At 53.6% G+C, this 16,434-nt stretch overlaps 5 protein-coding genes across 5 annotated transcripts; 3 read left to right on the forward strand and 2 right to left on the reverse strand.

The window, feature by feature from the left end:
• Nucleotides 1–309: 309 nt before the first annotated feature.
• Nucleotides 310–994, forward strand: LMH87_006664 (uncharacterized protein; the record flags this gene model as incomplete). Its single annotated transcript, XM_056204589.1, has 3 exons — nucleotides 310–432; nucleotides 514–866; nucleotides 922–994. 3 exons carry the CDS (start codon nucleotides 310–312, stop codon nucleotides 992–994), a joined length of 549 nt encoding a protein of 182 aa, XP_056059930.1.
• A 115-nt stretch (nucleotides 995–1,109) lies between these two features.
• On the reverse strand, nucleotides 1,110–2,744 carry LMH87_006665 (uncharacterized protein; the record flags this gene model as incomplete). The annotated part of the gene is made up of 1 exon (XM_056204590.1): nucleotides 1,110–2,744. One exon carries the CDS (start codon nucleotides 2,742–2,744, stop codon nucleotides 1,110–1,112), a length of 1,635 nt encoding a protein of 544 aa, XP_056059931.1.
• Nucleotides 2,745–3,398: 654 nt separating this feature from the next.
• On the forward strand, nucleotides 3,399–3,626 carry LMH87_006666 (uncharacterized protein; the record flags this gene model as incomplete). Its single annotated transcript, XM_056204591.1, has 1 exon — nucleotides 3,399–3,626. One exon carries the CDS (start codon nucleotides 3,399–3,401, stop codon nucleotides 3,624–3,626), a length of 228 nt encoding a protein of 75 aa, XP_056059932.1.
• A 584-nt stretch (nucleotides 3,627–4,210) lies between these two features.
• On the reverse strand, nucleotides 4,211–6,559 carry LMH87_006667 (uncharacterized protein; the record flags this gene model as incomplete). The annotated part of the gene is made up of 5 exons (XM_056204592.1): nucleotides 4,211–4,633; nucleotides 4,694–4,793; nucleotides 4,845–5,952; nucleotides 6,019–6,252; nucleotides 6,337–6,559. The coding sequence occupies 5 exons, from the start codon at nucleotides 6,557–6,559 to the stop codon at nucleotides 4,211–4,213; spliced, it is 2,088 nt and encodes a 695-aa protein (XP_056059933.1).
• Nucleotides 6,560–11,450: 4,891 nt separating this feature from the next.
• On the forward strand, nucleotides 11,451–16,210 carry LMH87_006668 (uncharacterized protein; the record flags this gene model as incomplete). The annotated part of the gene is made up of 2 exons (XM_056204593.1): nucleotides 11,451–11,762; nucleotides 11,864–16,210. The coding sequence occupies 2 exons, from the start codon at nucleotides 11,451–11,453 to the stop codon at nucleotides 16,208–16,210; spliced, it is 4,659 nt and encodes a 1,552-aa protein (XP_056059934.1).
• Nucleotides 16,211–16,434: the final 224 nt, after the last annotated feature.

A 16,434-nucleotide genomic window follows, 5' to 3' on the forward strand; every position in this document is an offset into this window, starting at 1 on the left:
GATGGTATTGTTGAATAACCTGGAGATACTTCAAGATGTAGTGTCGACACTTTCGTCATGCCCAGGGTTGTCCGTTGGAGCCAGGGAAAAGGAGTACCGACGGTGCGGCGCTACAGCAAGGTAATCGATAAGCCCTGGCCCAACTCCCCAGCGTCCAGCAGCACCGCAACTTGATCAGCTAAGCTACCTAGGTAACAGCCGGTGGGCCACGCTGCGCCAGCCAGAGAGACAGAGTTGAGCTTGCATAGACACACTTCATCCCGTGGCATTGAAAGCTGTACACATCTAAGCTCCCGCATCATCGCCAACATGGCCACACGCACCGCGACCGTCCCTCGATGGGTTCAGCAACTCCAGTCGCCCCCGGCCGCCAAGTCCAAGGCCCCCGGCATCGTTGACCCTCCCGGTTTCTCTGGCTCTGGTGGCAGCAAGGTGCGCTTCCCATCCCACGCTGGCAGCGACCAATCGCGTAATCCGGCGGTGTCAAACGTACTAACTCGACGACCATGACAGAAGCAAAAGGACTCCAAGATCGCGCCACGAAAGCCCCCAACACACGACGAGATGGACACGCTCAAGGTCAAGAAGGCTTGGGAGGTCGCGCTGGCTCCCGTCAAGGCTCTGCCCATGACTTTTATCATGATGTACATGTCCGGCAACTCGCTGCAAATATTCAGCATCATGATGGTCTTTATGGCCTTCAAGAACCCCGTCATGGGCCTCGCCAACACCAACCAGGCCTTTGAGCGCTTCCAGACCGAGACCAACTCTGGCAAGATTCTTCAGACAAAGTTTGTGTACGTGGTTATGCAGCTCGTGGCGTTGGCTGTGGGTATCTGGAAAATAAACGGAATGGGTCTTTTGCCGTACGTACACTTCCTAATGAATGCTCAATCTACTCCGGATGCTAACTGGTTTCAGAACAACACGCTCAGATTGGTTGATGTGGGAGTCCCAAAGGGAGGCCGTGGAACACGCCATTCCAGCTTTATAAAATATCCATTTTGAATCATGATGATGCCTATACATGCGCCTATTTATGCAACAAAAAAAATGCAAAGTATTGAAATCATGCTGCTCTCCCCTTCAGTGCGAATCGTCAATGCATTCTACAATGATTCATTGAGCTTTTTCTGCTCTTGCCGCCGGCGTTTCTCCGCTCTCCAGCGCGGACCGACTTTCTGGATAAACAGAACCCAGGGTACGCAAGCAACCATAAGAAATGCTAGAAATGTGAAGCACCATCCTCGTCCCATGCCGTTCAGCATGTAGTCAATGACGGCTGTTGCCGCCGCACCAAACAGACAGCGCACCAAGTTGTTGGCCGCCGCGGCACTGGCCGGCGCTTCGGGGAATAGATCGACCATGAGCGTGGTAATCATGTTGAGCGATGTCGGTATCATCATGCCAATGATGAATACCATGACCAGCGGCACGGCAACCGATGTTTCCGCCTGCAGCGCCCATCCGTATCCTATAAGCGCTGCTGCGCCTACCAGCATGGACGGGTAAATGAGTTCCAGTCTCGCCTTTTCGATGGGGAATTTTTCGCCATTCTCTTTGGACTTGAGATCGAACCCCACCTGGCGGGCAATTCTGCGATAGTTCCAATTTTGCGCGTAGCCCTGCGCAATCGAGGTGACGCAGCAACCCAGCCCATACGGAAGATAGCAGAGTCCGACCTCCAAGTCATTATAGTTGTAGATTTCTTTAAAGAGCGTTCCCATCGTGGCCGCGACCAGGATGAAGCACAGGTAAATCACTGCGGCAATCAGCAGGATGGATCCCATTTCCTTTTCAAAGACCATGACGAGTGTGCCGAGTGGGTTCGGGATGGAGAGCTTGGGTCTCTGCGACGCCGGCATCTCCTCCTTCTGCCGGCGAACCCTAGAGCAGGGTGCAAGCGGCCTGTTCCATTTCTGCGCCGCGTAGCAGCCGTTGCCGACGACGTTGCGGCCCGTCTCAGGCGCAAAGAGCACCCAGGGGATCAGAAACGCCGTGACAAAGATGGCCAGGAACCAAAAGATGGACGGCCACCCGAGCGTCTGCGACAGCACGCCGCCGAGAAATGGCCCCAGCGTGGGCCCGACATTGATGGCCGCGCCCAGGTAGCCCATGTACTTGCCGCGCGTGGACCGCGGCGCCAGGTCCGCCACGACGCCGTAGCCCAGCGCGAGCGTGCCGCTGCTACCCGCCGCCTGGACGCACCGGAGGACCATGAGGACGGCGTAGTCGCGCTGCAGGGCGAGGCCGACGTTGGCGCCGAGGAATACGAGGAAGGAGAGCGTGTAGGCCGGCCGGCGGCCCGCCTTGTCGCCAAAGTCGCCGAGCAGCGTCGGCGCGACGCCCTGGAAGATCATGTACGTCGTCAGCGTCAGGTTGATGAGGCTCAGCGAGACGCCGAGGTCGCTGGCGACGGAGTCGAGCGCGGGAAAGTAAATGTTGGACGTCATGGGCGACACCATGCTCGCGAAGGACACCATGACGGTGATGCCGACGCGCGCCCGGCGGGAGAAGACGGTGTACGGCGCCGACACCACGCGGGAGAGCTCCTCGGAGCCCTCAAAGACCGCTGACGGCTGCACATTGGCAGCAGCTTCGGTCGCGGGTGCGCGCACCCACGCGGCATCTGTATTATTGTCGAACGACTTTTCTGGTTGCTCCCGTTCAGGCTGCGGCTTACAGGTCGACCGGCGGTCGGAGGCGGCGCCGGTGTCAACGGGGCCTTTTTTCGGAGGACCCATTCTGATGTAGGACTGGCTACCAAAGTTGCAGCGCCAAGTGTTTTATAATAGCATCGAAATCGAAAGAGTTTATTGAATAATGATTTATAAAAAGTATGCAATAAATGGTTCTGCCCGGAAAAGAAGAAGCATGCCTCGCTATTAATAATAAGAGCGACATCGGGGGTCGCCTCCAGAAAGGTCCTTGAATTTGTGGGTAACTAGTTGATATTGGTAGCCGGCGGTGTCTTGTTTCCTTTGGCCGGTTGACAGCCGGGCCATCAGTGGGGGTTACCGGCACAAGGCTACTCCAGATTTAAAAGACAAACTTGGCCAATACAGGGCTTGCCACTCGTCGGAAAAGTCAATTGGGAGCGTGACTTGTTTTTTTTTTATTACGCATGCTTCATTCATTGGGCGGCTATTGACGGAAGGAGGTGTGCTGTGTTGAAGAGTCGGTGTTGTCGTGTAAGTCCAAGCTTGTTAAGAAGGCGACTTGGCGCGATGCACACGGCCATTAGCCTAATAATGGGCTCTGGCATGAGCCTTCCCATTATGGTCCCGATCCGCATTGCTATCGCCGGAAATCGCGATAAACATGAGCACTTTGGGGATTTTGACCACAGACGTTGACGGAGCCAATCATTTTCAAGTATCTTACATCTTTGACTTGTAATGCTAGAACCTCTTGGAGACTCTTACGGTGCTGACTACCTTTCGTCGGGCGAGGGCCTGAAGCAGATCCTCAACCGCCTGTCGACCTCGGGCTCCCAAAAGGTTTACCAGGCGGCTCGCATCTACAACTCTGGCAGCATTCCCGCCGTTGGCAACCTCAGCGAGGGTGGCTCCACGAGCTCGCATGCTTCGGATATCGCTGATCGTCTCGGCGGATGTGTCTTTTGAGCGACAATTTGGCAGCTTGCTTTGTGTCGGCCGGCTTACAGACTCTTTACAAGCTCTCTTCATTCTTATTACATATTTTATATTATACATGTATCCTACCATTCTCCGTATATATTGTCCTCTGCGAAAATACATGATTCACAACCACACTTCCACTGCTCGGCTAGACATATGACTGCTCTGCAATAAAAGTATGTAATTTCCTTCATACTTCGGCCAATTTTCACGCGAATGTACAGTCTTGATTCAGTCATATTTGCTCCAAGTCAGAAGTATATGTTGCACCTAGTTTTGAAACATTTTCGGAGTCAACTTTCTACATATCTATTGAGGCTTCATAACCAAGGCGCTCCGCACGTATTTCATCGGTCAGCCCATACATACGGGCACAATCGCAGTTGTCAAAATGCGGGCCCAAGTTGAACACAAATATAAACTAAACTATGAAGATGACAACCCTGGTTAAACCTTTCCACTAAAGTACAGCCCGTGAAACGCCGAAGTAGAACCATAGCACTCATGCTAAATATTGGTGAGCCTCTAGACTCTTTGCACAATTTGTCTTCCATATGCTAATGTAGCTTTTACAGGCCCTTCGACTCTACTGGAGTCGGGGCAATTCTTCTTTTTTTTGGCTCCTTTCCCTCCTCCTTTTCGTTGTCCGTTGCGTCCCTCTTACTACCAGCCCCTGTGCTATTAGGTGTTTCTGGTGGAGTGGTCATGGGAACGCCAGTTATTTTGCCTGAATTGGTGGCAGCGACGCCAGGCACAGTGCCCGATATGAGCGTGGGGTTGCTTACCACGCCTCCTTTGGGCATCGAGGACGACTGAGTTGCGACGGAGGATGTAGAGTTTGATCTCGCCGGCGAGGGCGGCCTCTGTGAAGCAGCAGTGACTGAAGCTGGTGGCGATGGCGCCGTAAACGAGCTAGTCGAGGTGCGATGATGATGTGACCCGGAGCCGCTGGGAAAGGGAGAGGGGGGCGCGAACGCTGTCGTCGGTGTGGCCTGAGGAGTATTCTGGTTAGAAGCGGCGGCACCAGCTTGGACCTTGGCTGGTGGGCCAACCTCGCCGTGGTAAATTTCTCCCAACTCCCCGGATGCAAAGGAAAGTGTAGAGCAAAAGCCATCGGATGACGAAATAAGCAATGTAAGTCCGTCATTTGACCTGTCGTCTTATTAGCTCAGAAGCGTTGACAGTCAAAGCAGTCTCGCTTACCATGCAAGATCAGTAAAAGTCGCGCAGTGCAGGTTACTGACGACACAGATTGGCGTTTTTTGCTGGGTATCATACAACAGAACAGAATCCTGGGTGGCAACGGCATAGACCATTCGATACGGCAGGGAAAAAGCCGGCTTGGGGCCTGGCGTAGTAGCACTCGTTTCTGCGCTAGTAGGCTTGACTGGCGTCGAAGTAACGTCGGCAACAGCAACAGGTGGCGGCGGCGGTTCCATGACCGGCGCTGGTGACGTTGGTCTCGACAGTGGTTCTGGCAGTGATGGGATATCTACTTCCGCAGAAGAGGTATCGATAGTAATATGCTTGGTCTTCGGAGGAGTAGTGCGAAGGGTATAGATTAGGGGAGAGCATTTGACCACCACGGACGGCTTCTTGTGGCCCGGTAGATGCGCGACGGGTGGTTTGTTGATGCCTCCTCTCGTGTAAATATAGACAGTATTAATGATTTCATACGTGGGTTTCGCATCCTTGTCTCCCTGGTGTTGGTTTTGATATTGACCAGAAGGCGTGAGCAGCAGGCTACCATCGGGCGTGAAGGTGAGGCGTCGGAAGAAGGACGTCAAAGTCTCGTTTGCGTAGAGGCTTGCATTCTTCATGCCGAGTCCGAGAAGCCCAGATGAGGCGTGTGGTTTCGGGGATGCCTCCATGGGCATCACAGCTGGGAGTGGTAGCGAAGGCGCCGGCGACGCAGATCGACGAGACGAGAACGAGGACCGGCGACTGTGGCTAACGACGCTGGGAGGGTTCATGGGCAGCGGGAACGACGTTGGCGTTCCTGGTGCTGACGGGACTGGTGATCCAATGGATGTATTTGAGTCGACGACGGAAAGCTGCGCTCGGTGACCAAAATCGGGAGGAGCCGGGCTACTTGACGAGATTCGTCTCGGCGGCAGGTCAGCCTTGATGTGGCTGGCGAGTCTGGGAGGCTTGTCATCTTGGCTGAGAGTGTACTGTCCATCTTTTGTTTTGAGGGAGTATATATGGACTGATCGATCGGACGACTGGGTGGCAATGTATTCGTTCAATGGGTCCCAGGTGACGCCTTGGACGTAATGGCTGTGTTCTGCTATTTGTCGGACGAGGATTCCTGGACAGAGGCATTAAATTTGGCGACTCGTTGACAACTGGTTAACATTACGGACGATGTACATACCTGTTGCGGCACTGTAGATTCGGGCTATGTTATCCATGCTACCAATGATGAAATGGGCAGCATCCGGAGACCAGGCGAGGTCGTAAATTTCGGCACCGCTTGAGCGGCACATGTGCTTTGCACGCCATGACTCCTTGTCGTCGAGTCCATCCGAGCCAAAGTTCGACGAGTTCAGTTCACTGGGAACCCAGAGAATGACATTTCCATCGTCACCGGCCGAAGCAATAAGCTCGCCTATGGAGATAGCAGGACAGATCAGCTACGCCGTTTGGCACAGGTGGCAGCGTGTTTAGGAGCTATATGGAAGGTGTAACGTACCTTTGGGGGCCCAACGAACAACATTGACGGCTTGATTGTGCTTGGAGAGGGTGGAGAGGTATTCGACCTTGCGATCGGTGCCGTCCGTCTCGACTTTCCAGATGCGAACGTGGTTGTCACCACCAGCAGTAGCCAGACGACCTTTGCCGCTGGGCTCGAAGTGAGCCGAGTAGACGGGCGCGTTCTGCTCGTGCCAATTGATGATGAGGGGTGTGGCCTTCATCTTGACGACGGAATGCTACGACGGTTCTGTCGTGGGTGACATGAAGGGACCTTGCGGTCGATGGGCAGGACGGCTATTGTAGCAAAGCCAACGGTGGGAGGTGGGAGCGAGGCACTAAGCTGGCTGGCGACGCTGGTCAGAGGTGGCAGCCGGGAAACGATGCGGACGGGAAGGTGGGAAAAGGTGGCTGTCGTGGCTTGGAGCCTTGGCGTTTGAAACGCGTGATCTCCCGCAAAATGGCTGCGACAAGAGGTTTGGATCGCGAAGATGCAGCAACGGGATGAAGTTGGACGAGCATTAAAGAGGGCGGGCGTGGGGACAGAATCGCGGCAGGACTGCGGGTACAGCACATCGCAGCGCCGTGTTGGCAGTGTTTCAGCGGGCTCTCAGCCGGATTGGCGTTGTGTTGGCGAGGTGTTAGCGGTGCGACCGGGCACGTCTAGTGGTGACTGGCACTGACTTGGCAGCTGGCCGGCACTGAATGGTGCGCCACGTCCCCTTGCAGCTAACGTTACCTAGTTGGCCAGTTGATGAGACGCGGCTCGGGAGTGGGGGAGCCTTGGAGCTCTGCGCATCACCACTTCCTCCTTGATTGCTGGTAGTTGAGCAAGATAGCCGACATTAGATCCGCATCGGTTGTGGTAGTTATGCATTGTCTTGCTTCCATTGGCCATGCAAATGCTAGCCCGCGAACGATGCGTGATTTTTCTTCGTCTTAGTCCTGACCCCAACCACAACTCAACCATGGTTCCCGTCCAGGGCTCGTCCGCGTATGCTGGCCCGCACTCAGAAACGCGCTCAAGCGTCGTTTCACGGGGCGACTAGATCAGTTCATATGGCTCTGTCGGAGGCTTGTGGTTCGGTAGTTGGAACTGTCGATGGTACATGGTAGATACTGTAACTCGTTGTAGTTGAGATTAGGACTACGCGTAATTCGGCATGGATGGCGTTACTAGGCCATAACCACAACCCTCGCGGAGACATATGAAAGCCTGCCTCGAGCAGCACATCAAACCGATACGGGCAAGAATAACACAGATGAAGAAACGATCTCACATAGCCAAGACAGAGCTCCTCATACAAACCCATTGCCTGGAGATGAGCCGAATAGGTTGCTGTCTGAGTCCGTGAGACGTGTCCAGGGTAGGCGCGTAAAGAGCTTGTACGTGGCATGTCACGATAAGTGAAACTCAAAAGTCAAATAGTAGAGATAAAATGAAAGTGCCCCTAATGAGCTGCCATAGTGATTGAAGGGTTAGGCAGAGCGACGGCTTTCGATCCTCGGCAGCTTGACTATCCGTCGTATTACAGGTATTGCAGGCGCAGTTTTCTAGTCTTGCCAGCGACGGTCCTTATTAGGCACCCGACTAGGGCTGACCACCACGGGGCAACAAGCAGGACATTGTGCAGTGCCTAATTAGAGGTATTCACATTAACCGCCAAAGAAGGCCTAGTTCAATCATGTACAAATATGGAGTACGGCAGTTGGATTGATTCAGCCGTCGCCTCGCGAACATGGGCTAGATCAGGTAGGCGAACGAGGCGTCTACGATTCACCCCAGACACGGGGAACCGGAGGCGTGCAAATCTACGGCGACTGCACACGGTCCGGCGACCTTTTACGAGGTAGACTTTATGCCAGGACGTGAGTCACTCCGGAAGTGGTGGCGGTCAGACAAGAAATTACCCGTAGCTTACCTTTGCCTGGTTGTCACCGCTAACTGATAGCATGGCTGCAGCTGTCGATCGGTCACAGGAGCAGCAAGGCTGGAGTTATTAACAAGATCAAGCAGAGATAATGCGTTGCAGGTGTCTGCCTGGTCTTGATCATCGAGCGGCTGCATAGTGCGCTAACAAGTTAGGAGATACGCAAATACGTCTCCACCACTATGCTATTGTACTCGTAGCTCAGCACGTAGCACAGGCTAGCCTGGGGTCGTTCAAGTCGCCAGCAGAGATACTCCGCGCGTCAAGTGAGACGTCAAGTGCCAAGTTCAGAGCATAGCGGCGCAGGCCGCTGTGTACGGGAAGCGGTGGTCTTGACGTGATGCATGATGGCCACAGCAGCACTTCCAGCTTCCCAAGCATCACGAGGCTTGATGTATGCAAGTGGGATTGGCCGGAGATTTCTACTGTGCGTGCATGCATGGGCTGAGTAACTGACTTGGCCAAGAAGACTGAAAAGACGTTGTGCTCCAAGGGAATTGGAGGGGGCGAATGCAAGGAGACGGCCGCTAATTAGGGCGTATGCAAGCAGCGCCTTGGCTGCCACCACCGAGAATAAAAGGAAGCCATGAATACGCGAAGCGGGAGAGCATCCTCACTTCGTTTGGTTGCCGAGTTTACTGGTACGAATGAGCTTTGAGTCACGCACCTCTACCAAGCACAAAAGGACCTCCCCGGACCCTCCAAACAGTGGGCTAACGTTAGCTGCAGCCTGCATGCACAATAGGTCTGATGCATCTCATTTGGGCCAGGCTGCGGCGAAAAGAAGGCAGGGGTGGGAGAGAAAACAAAGACAATCAGATAATGCTGGGTGGCCAGATCTGCGCAGTGTGTCAAGAAGAGAGATGGCTGTAGGCGATGGAGCACGGATTGCCCATGTAAGTGCCAATTGACAACCCCGACTCTCTGCGAATTGCTCTCAGAGGACATTCGTTGCACTGCAACGTAAGTATTTATTAATAGCGTGGAACGGGATTAGTATCTGCGTTGATGGGTGGTTTGTCAGGAAACGCAGATTGACATCTGTGTTAGGCATGGGTCGGGTACGACTTCCAGCGCCGCTCAATTCCCGTTTTGGCGTAGTGCTCGGAAGCACACCACAAACAGGGTCCCTGCAAAAGTAATCAGAAAGCAATTGTGTACATTGCAGGCTCCGGGCAGCTCCAGCTGGCGGAAACCGGCGAGACAGGCTCAAGTCTTCGGCCGGCGCAAGAGGCATACAGAGATTAGAGTTGTTTGATGAACCTGGCCGCAGGGCAAGAGCACCCTGCAAAAGTCTCTATTTTATCTTGCTGGCACTGATATTCACGGACGAGACAGCCGCGCAAAAAGCCATGTTGCCAGTTTCTTACAGCCCGCCACACCATGTCAACTAGCTTCTTCTCCAGAGCCGCCGCCACAAGCCAATTGCCCACCGCCCATTCGGAGGCCCCACGTTTCAACGACATCGCCTGCCTGTTCCAGCATGCCGTTCAAACCGTCAAGAGTTTTTAAAAGATAAGTCATGAGTGCGGGCGCGCCTTTTTGCGGACGGTCGACCGTTGTCTCGATGCAAATTTTTCTTTGTCAGTTGCAACGACCGTGCGGAGCGGAATGCCGGCACGAGTCACGGACAAAGATCGTACAAGACTCAGAGCCGGCACGTCAAAATGTCTACCAAGAAGGCTAGCAAAGAAGGTTCTGTGTGATTTATTAGAGTCGTCTATACTGGAGCCAAGACGATGGGGCTCCTCAGCCGCGAGCAGCAGATGACTGTTGAGAGATTTGTTGTAAAGTCGTGTCAGTCAGAGCAGTGAGTCGAACATGTGTGGGGTGGTTAGTTCTACCGGTACCTCTGCAGCAACTGTGACGTGTAGATAATGTTGCCCGGCAGCTTTCCGTGATGTAAATTCCCAATTACCATCATTAGAGATTGGCGTTCGAGAGTAATGATTTGCTCGCTGCTTTCCACCAGCCTCTGCTTCCGGTCATATCGGACATACTTGGGCCGAGCAAGAGGTCACATTGCAATCTCTAGGCACCAGAGGCGACGAAGGAAAAAAAAAAAACAAAATAAATAAATAAATGCAAGTCAACATCTCGGAATTCCATGACGGCGCCGGCGTCAGCCCCATTTCAGCCCGCCTCCGCCGATTGAGCCGGAGCCAGCCTCCAAGTTCAGCCTCCAGGGAGTGCGAGTAGCGCGAGGAGTGGAAGCCTGAGACCTGAGGTGGCAGGCAAGCAGGCAAGCAGGCAACAGGTTCGCGGCGCACCTCAGGCAGCATCGTCCGTACATTTTCAGTGGACTGCAGGCCCCAAGCTTCCCCAGCCAGCACCTACAATATCTCGGAGTTGTGTTTAGGAGGCGTTTGCCCCTCCCAGTGCGGAATAGGTAGGTTGGGTAGGTACCTACAGTGGGTGTACCCAGACACCTAGACGAACCACCAGCGACCACTAAAACACCGCCGTTTGCCAGAACGCCCGCCCCCTCCAACCCCCCACTTTAGTGACTAACTCGGCCGCCAGACCCTGCCGGCCGCCAGCCGCATGCATGGACCAGTACCAGTTAATTACCTACCTAGGTATTCCCTGCACGGCTCTGCACGCAGTTAGCTGCAAATCGGTACTTTTCTCTGCCTCTTTCTTATTAGCTCTGTCTCTTGATTATTTATTTTCCATTATTTTTCCTTCCCTTCGTCTGCCCGCTGGTCCAAGCTCGTTTAACTCTCCCATCTGGCAGTTGACACGAACTAATTATTTATTCGTTCAACGCCTGGAGGGGCCTTGACTCACCCAGCGACCAGGCTGCGCTGTGCACGTCATAAGACTACCTGATCCCCTGCTCGGCCCCGGGCAATCACTCTCTGGCTTCTTCTTTTTCTATTTCTGTTTGCCTTCTTCCGGTTTTCTTTCCTGGAAGCCCTTCTTCATTTTTAGGCTGCTTCCTATTGCCGCCACATGCAAAGCTGATTGCCTCATCGAGCCCGTTTGTCCTGTAGCTCCTCACCAGCTGCACGGCACACTAACAGGCAAGCTCGGACCCGCCGCTGCTACCCTTCGGCCCTGCACGTAACCCGACCGTGACAAGCAGGCCGCTGACGAGCACCCATTTCCCTGGCTGCGTCCTCACGAGCCTTCACAAGCCCTCCGAGGCCCGTCTTGCTTCCTCGCCTCGCGCTCTCTCATCATGGATCACGACCAGCTCTTCAAGGCCTCTGCCGCTGGACTGGCCGCTGCGGCTCTCACCACCGTGCCCGCCGTGACCGCAATCGTCTCCCAGATCCGATCCCGCGCCCCCAAGGACAATTTCTATGAGGACCAGGATGGTGTCGCTACACCCGAATCTATCGCTGCTTTTTCCAACAAGGCTAGCAAGTTTGCCGTGACTTTTTTGGCCGCCTCGACTGCCGCATTGTCAATTGCTCTCGCCGTCCTGAATACAACCGATTCTTCTCACGGAAACCTGTTCCTGTCCACCTGGCTCACCACAGGTGCTTGGGTGAGTTGATCCATGCCTCGAATCTACCCTCTGGCTGTCTCGGGGCTCTCATGGTTCCACGATGTCTAATTACTAACGAGACTCCCTTTTCGCCTTGCTAGATCCTCATCTTGCTGCAAGCCGCTTGTATGAGTGCTCACCACAACTTCATTAAAGTCTATGACCTCGGTCTTGGCATCTTCCTTGCCTCCCTCGTCAACATAATCGTCGGAGCCGCCGAAACCAACCATGTTGGCCAATACCAGTCTCTCCAGCACGACATCACTCTCATCCTGCGCATCTGCACTATTGCTTCTGCCGGTCTTCTCGCCATCTCATCCACGCTCATCCCCCGCCGTCCCGACGTCTTCTACAACAATGAGCCTATCGATCGCAACTTCAGCGTCAATGCCCTTAGCAGATTTACCTGGGGCTGGGGTCGCAAGACTCTCGACCTCGGAGGCAAAAAAGGCGACTTGAAGCAGACCGATGTCCCTCGCCCGCCTAGCTACGCTCGATCCAAGGTTCTCGTTGAAGCCTGGGAGAGCTTCAAGTTTGGTGCTGGTCTACTTCGCAACCTCATCCGCGTCTACGGCTGGCGCTTTGCTATTCAGTGGACAGGTACCCTCTTCCGTGTCGCCGTTGGCATGATTCCCTACATCATTCTCCTCAGGCTCATCCAGAAGCTCGAAACTACTCCCAAGGATGAGATGAGGTTTGGCGATTTCTGGCTTCATATTGTTGGTCTTGGACTGTGCGGCATCGTTGAGCAGTGGCTTGATGGCTACCTGAATTGGTATGCCATTGTAGGCATGGGTATCCCCATGTCTGCACAGCTCTCCGCCCTGGTCTTCGAGAAGTCTCTCCGACGCAAAAATGTCAAGACAGCAGAGAAGAACCGTGACTCTGAGGCAGAGGCCAAGAAGGGTGACGACAAGGACAAGAAAAAGGACGACAAGGATGATAAGGAGGATCCGTCCGATAAAACCGTTCTTCGATCGCGACAGGCCATTGTCAACCTTGTCGGTGTCGACTCGAGACGTATTGCCGATTTCCTTGCTATGCATTTCATCATCATCAACGCCATTTCAAAGCTCGTTCTTTACTCCGTCTTCCTCATTCAGCTCATTGGTTACCAGCCATACTTGGCCGGTGTCGTCGCCTGGGCCATTGTCCTGCCAATCAACATGTACGCCTCTAAGATTTATCTCAAGCAGGAGGATAAGCTCATGAAGATTCGCGACGAGAAGCTTGCCATGATCAATGAAGCTCTCCTCGGTATTCGTCAGATCAAGTTCTCTGCTCTGGAAAAGGAGTGGTCCGCCCGTATCATGGCCAAGCGTGGAAAGGAGCTGGGTACTATTCGCCGCATCTTCGCCATCGATCTCATCCTCTTCACTTGCTGGATTGTCAGCCCTATCCTGCTTGCTGTCGTCTCTCTCGCTGTCTATGCTGTTCAAAATGGAGCTTTGAAGCCTTCTACGGCTTTCGTTGCCATTGGTATCTTCAAAAGTCTTGAAATGAGTCTCTCTGTTCTTCCTGAATTCATCGGCTATGGCCTTGATACACTCATTTCGGTTCGTCGACTTGGCAAGTACCTTGAGGGCCCTGAGATGACCGACATTATCACCCGCGGCTATGATGCTGCTCTTGACAATGCCTCTATTGCCTGGCCTGTTGATGACGACGTTCCTGAAGAGGAGCGATTTGTCCTTCGCGACCTGAATTTATCCTTCCCCCAGGGTGAGCTTTCTGTCATTTCCGGCAAGACTGGCACTGGCAAGAGTCTTCTGCTGTCGTCTCTCATTGGTGAGGTCGATCTTCTCGCTGGTAAAGTCCTCATGCCCCCTGTACCCCCCCTGGATGAGCGCAACGACACCAAGGCTCACAAGGGCAACTGGATTCTTCCCGGCACTGTTGCATACGTCAGCCAAAGCCCCTGGCTCGAAAATGCCACTCTGCGCGACAACATCACCTTTGGTCTGCCATACGACGAAGAGCGCTACAACACTGTCGTTGAGGTCTGTGCTCTGCGCAAGGATCTTGACATTCTCGAGGACGGTGACCAGACTGAGCTGGGTGCCAACGGTATCAACCTGAGTGGTGGCCAGAAATGGCGCGTCACCCTTGCTCGTTCTGTGTATTCGCGTGCCGAGCTCTTGCTCCTTGACGACATCTTTAGCGCCGTCGATGCTCACGTTGGCCGACAAATCTTCGAGAAGTGCATTGCTGGTCCCATCTGCCACGGCCGTACCCGTATCCTCGTTACCCACCACGTTGCTCTGGTTGAGTCCAAGACCAAGTACCTTGTTGAGCTTGGCGAAGGCACTGTCCTCCACTCTGGTCTTACCAGTGACCTCGCCGAGGACGGCACCCTCTCCAAAATTCGCAGCCACACTCAAACTGAAGCCGAAATCCATGCCGACGAAACCGCCAACGCCGAGACCATGGTCAACTCTGAAGAGGCTTCCGATGCTGAGAATGAATTGCAAAAGGTTCCTTCCAAGTCTGCCAAGAAGTTTGTCGAAGACGAAACAATCGAAAAGGGTTCTGTGAAACGTCACGTCTATGCTACTTACATCAACGCCAGTGGCGGTCTCCCTTTCTGGATTGCTTGTGGTTTCTTCTACATTGCCTATGAAGCTGGCAATGTTGGTCGCAACTTTTGGCTTCAGATTTGGACTGGACAGTCTGTGAAACAGCCTGCCGATAACTCAACTATGTCTGTCAACACATTCTCTTCGCACGGCACCGCCAGCATGTTCTCGTTGCAGCACGGCAACCTCCATGCTTCTGCTGCACCTGTTCACGATAACGACCAGCATCTGGGCTTCTACCTCGGTATCTACGCTGCTATTGCTTTGGCAAGTGGCATCGTTGGCTCTATGCGCATGCTCTGGGCTTTCACCATGAGTCTCAAGGCTAGCCACAAGCTCTTTGAACAAATTGTTTTCACCGTTGTGCGCACGCCCCTAAGATGGCTCGACACTGTTCCGGTTGGCCGAGTCCTCAACCGTATGACTGCCGATTTCGATGTTATCGACACACGCCTGAGCTTCAGCATCAGCTTTTTCATTGGCAGATGCTTGGCAATTATTGCTGTCTGTGCCGCCTCCACTCTTGTCACTCCAATTGTTCTGCCCCTGGCCCTCCTACTCATCATTGGTGCCGGACTCATCGGTAAGAAGTACATGGATGGTGCTCGACCTATGAAGCGTCTTGAAAGCAATTCCAAGTCGCCCGTCTTTGAGCTGTTCAACACTACGCTTTCTGGCGTTTCCACACTGCGAGCTTTCCAGAAGAGCAAGGACTACACCAACCGCATGCATTACCACCTCGACACTTGGAACACGAACAAGGTTCACTTTTGGATCTTCAACCGTTGGATGGGTATCAGAATGGCTGCTATTGGTACCATCTTCACCACTTGTGTTGGCGTCGTCATTATACTCACCAAGACTAACGCTGCCATGGCCGGTTTCGCCATGTCCTTTGCTCTTGATTTCGCCAACACCATTCTTTTCGCTATCCGAGCCTATGCCGGCCTGGAGCTCGACATGAACGCTGCCGAGCGTGTCGTTGAGTACTCGGAGCTGACGATGGAGAAGCAGGACGGTGTTGAACCTCCAGCTGCCTGGCCTACTTCCGGCACTATCGAGATGAAGGACGTGGTTGTGGGCTATGCTGATGGTCTTCCTGCCGTTCTCAAAGGTGTTACCTTCAACGTGAAGAACAACGAGCGCGTTGGTGTCATTGGTCGCACCGGCGCGGGCAAGTCTTCCATGACTCTTGCTCTCTTCCGTTTCCTCGAAGCGCGCTCCGGCTCCATCATCATTGATGGCGTCGACATTTCCAAAATCGATCTCCACAGTCTGCGTTCGCGCCTAGCCATTATCCCTCAAGATCCCGTGCTGTTTTCCGGAACCGTTCGTTCTAATCTCGATCCTTTCGAGAAATACAGTGACGAGGAGCTTCGCGAATGTCTTCAGCGTGTCCACCTCATCGACTCTCAGCCTGTCACTCCTGCCAACGAGCCGGCGTCGTCCTCCAACTCCACCGTCGCTCCGCAAAATACCAACATCTTCAGGGACCTCAACAGCGGCATCTCCGAGTCTGGTGGCAACCTCTCCCAAGGCCAGCGCCAGCTCCTTTGCATTGCCCGCGCCATTGTCTCACGTCCTAAGATCATGGTCCTCGACGAGGCCACGTCGGCCGTCGACATGGGGACGGACGTGCTCATCCAGCGGAGCATTCGTGAGGAATTTGACAACAGCACCCTTCTCGTCATTGCGCATCGTCTGAGTACTATTGCGGACTTTGACAAGATCCTCGTCCTTAGCGAAGGCACTGTTGCTGAATACGGCAGCCCCAAGGAGCTCTGGGAGAAGGAGGGTAGCATCTTCCGCGACATGTGTGAGCACAGCGGTGAGAAGGACAAACTCGAGGCGACCATTCAAGGCAAGAAGTAATGGGCTCTGCCATTTTTGGCCCTGGTTCTGCATTGTTGTGAAGCAATCACGCAAATTTTGCATTTTTACAGCACTTGTTTTCTTTCATATTGTTATTTTATATCATCATCCTGTATTCGTTGTTCTTTACCATGGGTTGGCACTTTGTTCAAGATTTATTTGGAAGAGCTGTTTTTTTTCTTTTTCTTTGAAGAGCATTGAAATTGAAAACCATCACGAATGAG

This window comes from Akanthomyces muscarius, chromosome 1 (assembly GCF_028009165.1).
Source record: "Akanthomyces muscarius strain Ve6 chromosome 1, whole genome shotgun sequence".
Lineage (NCBI taxonomy): Eukaryota > Fungi > Ascomycota > Sordariomycetes > Hypocreales > Cordycipitaceae > Akanthomyces > Akanthomyces muscarius.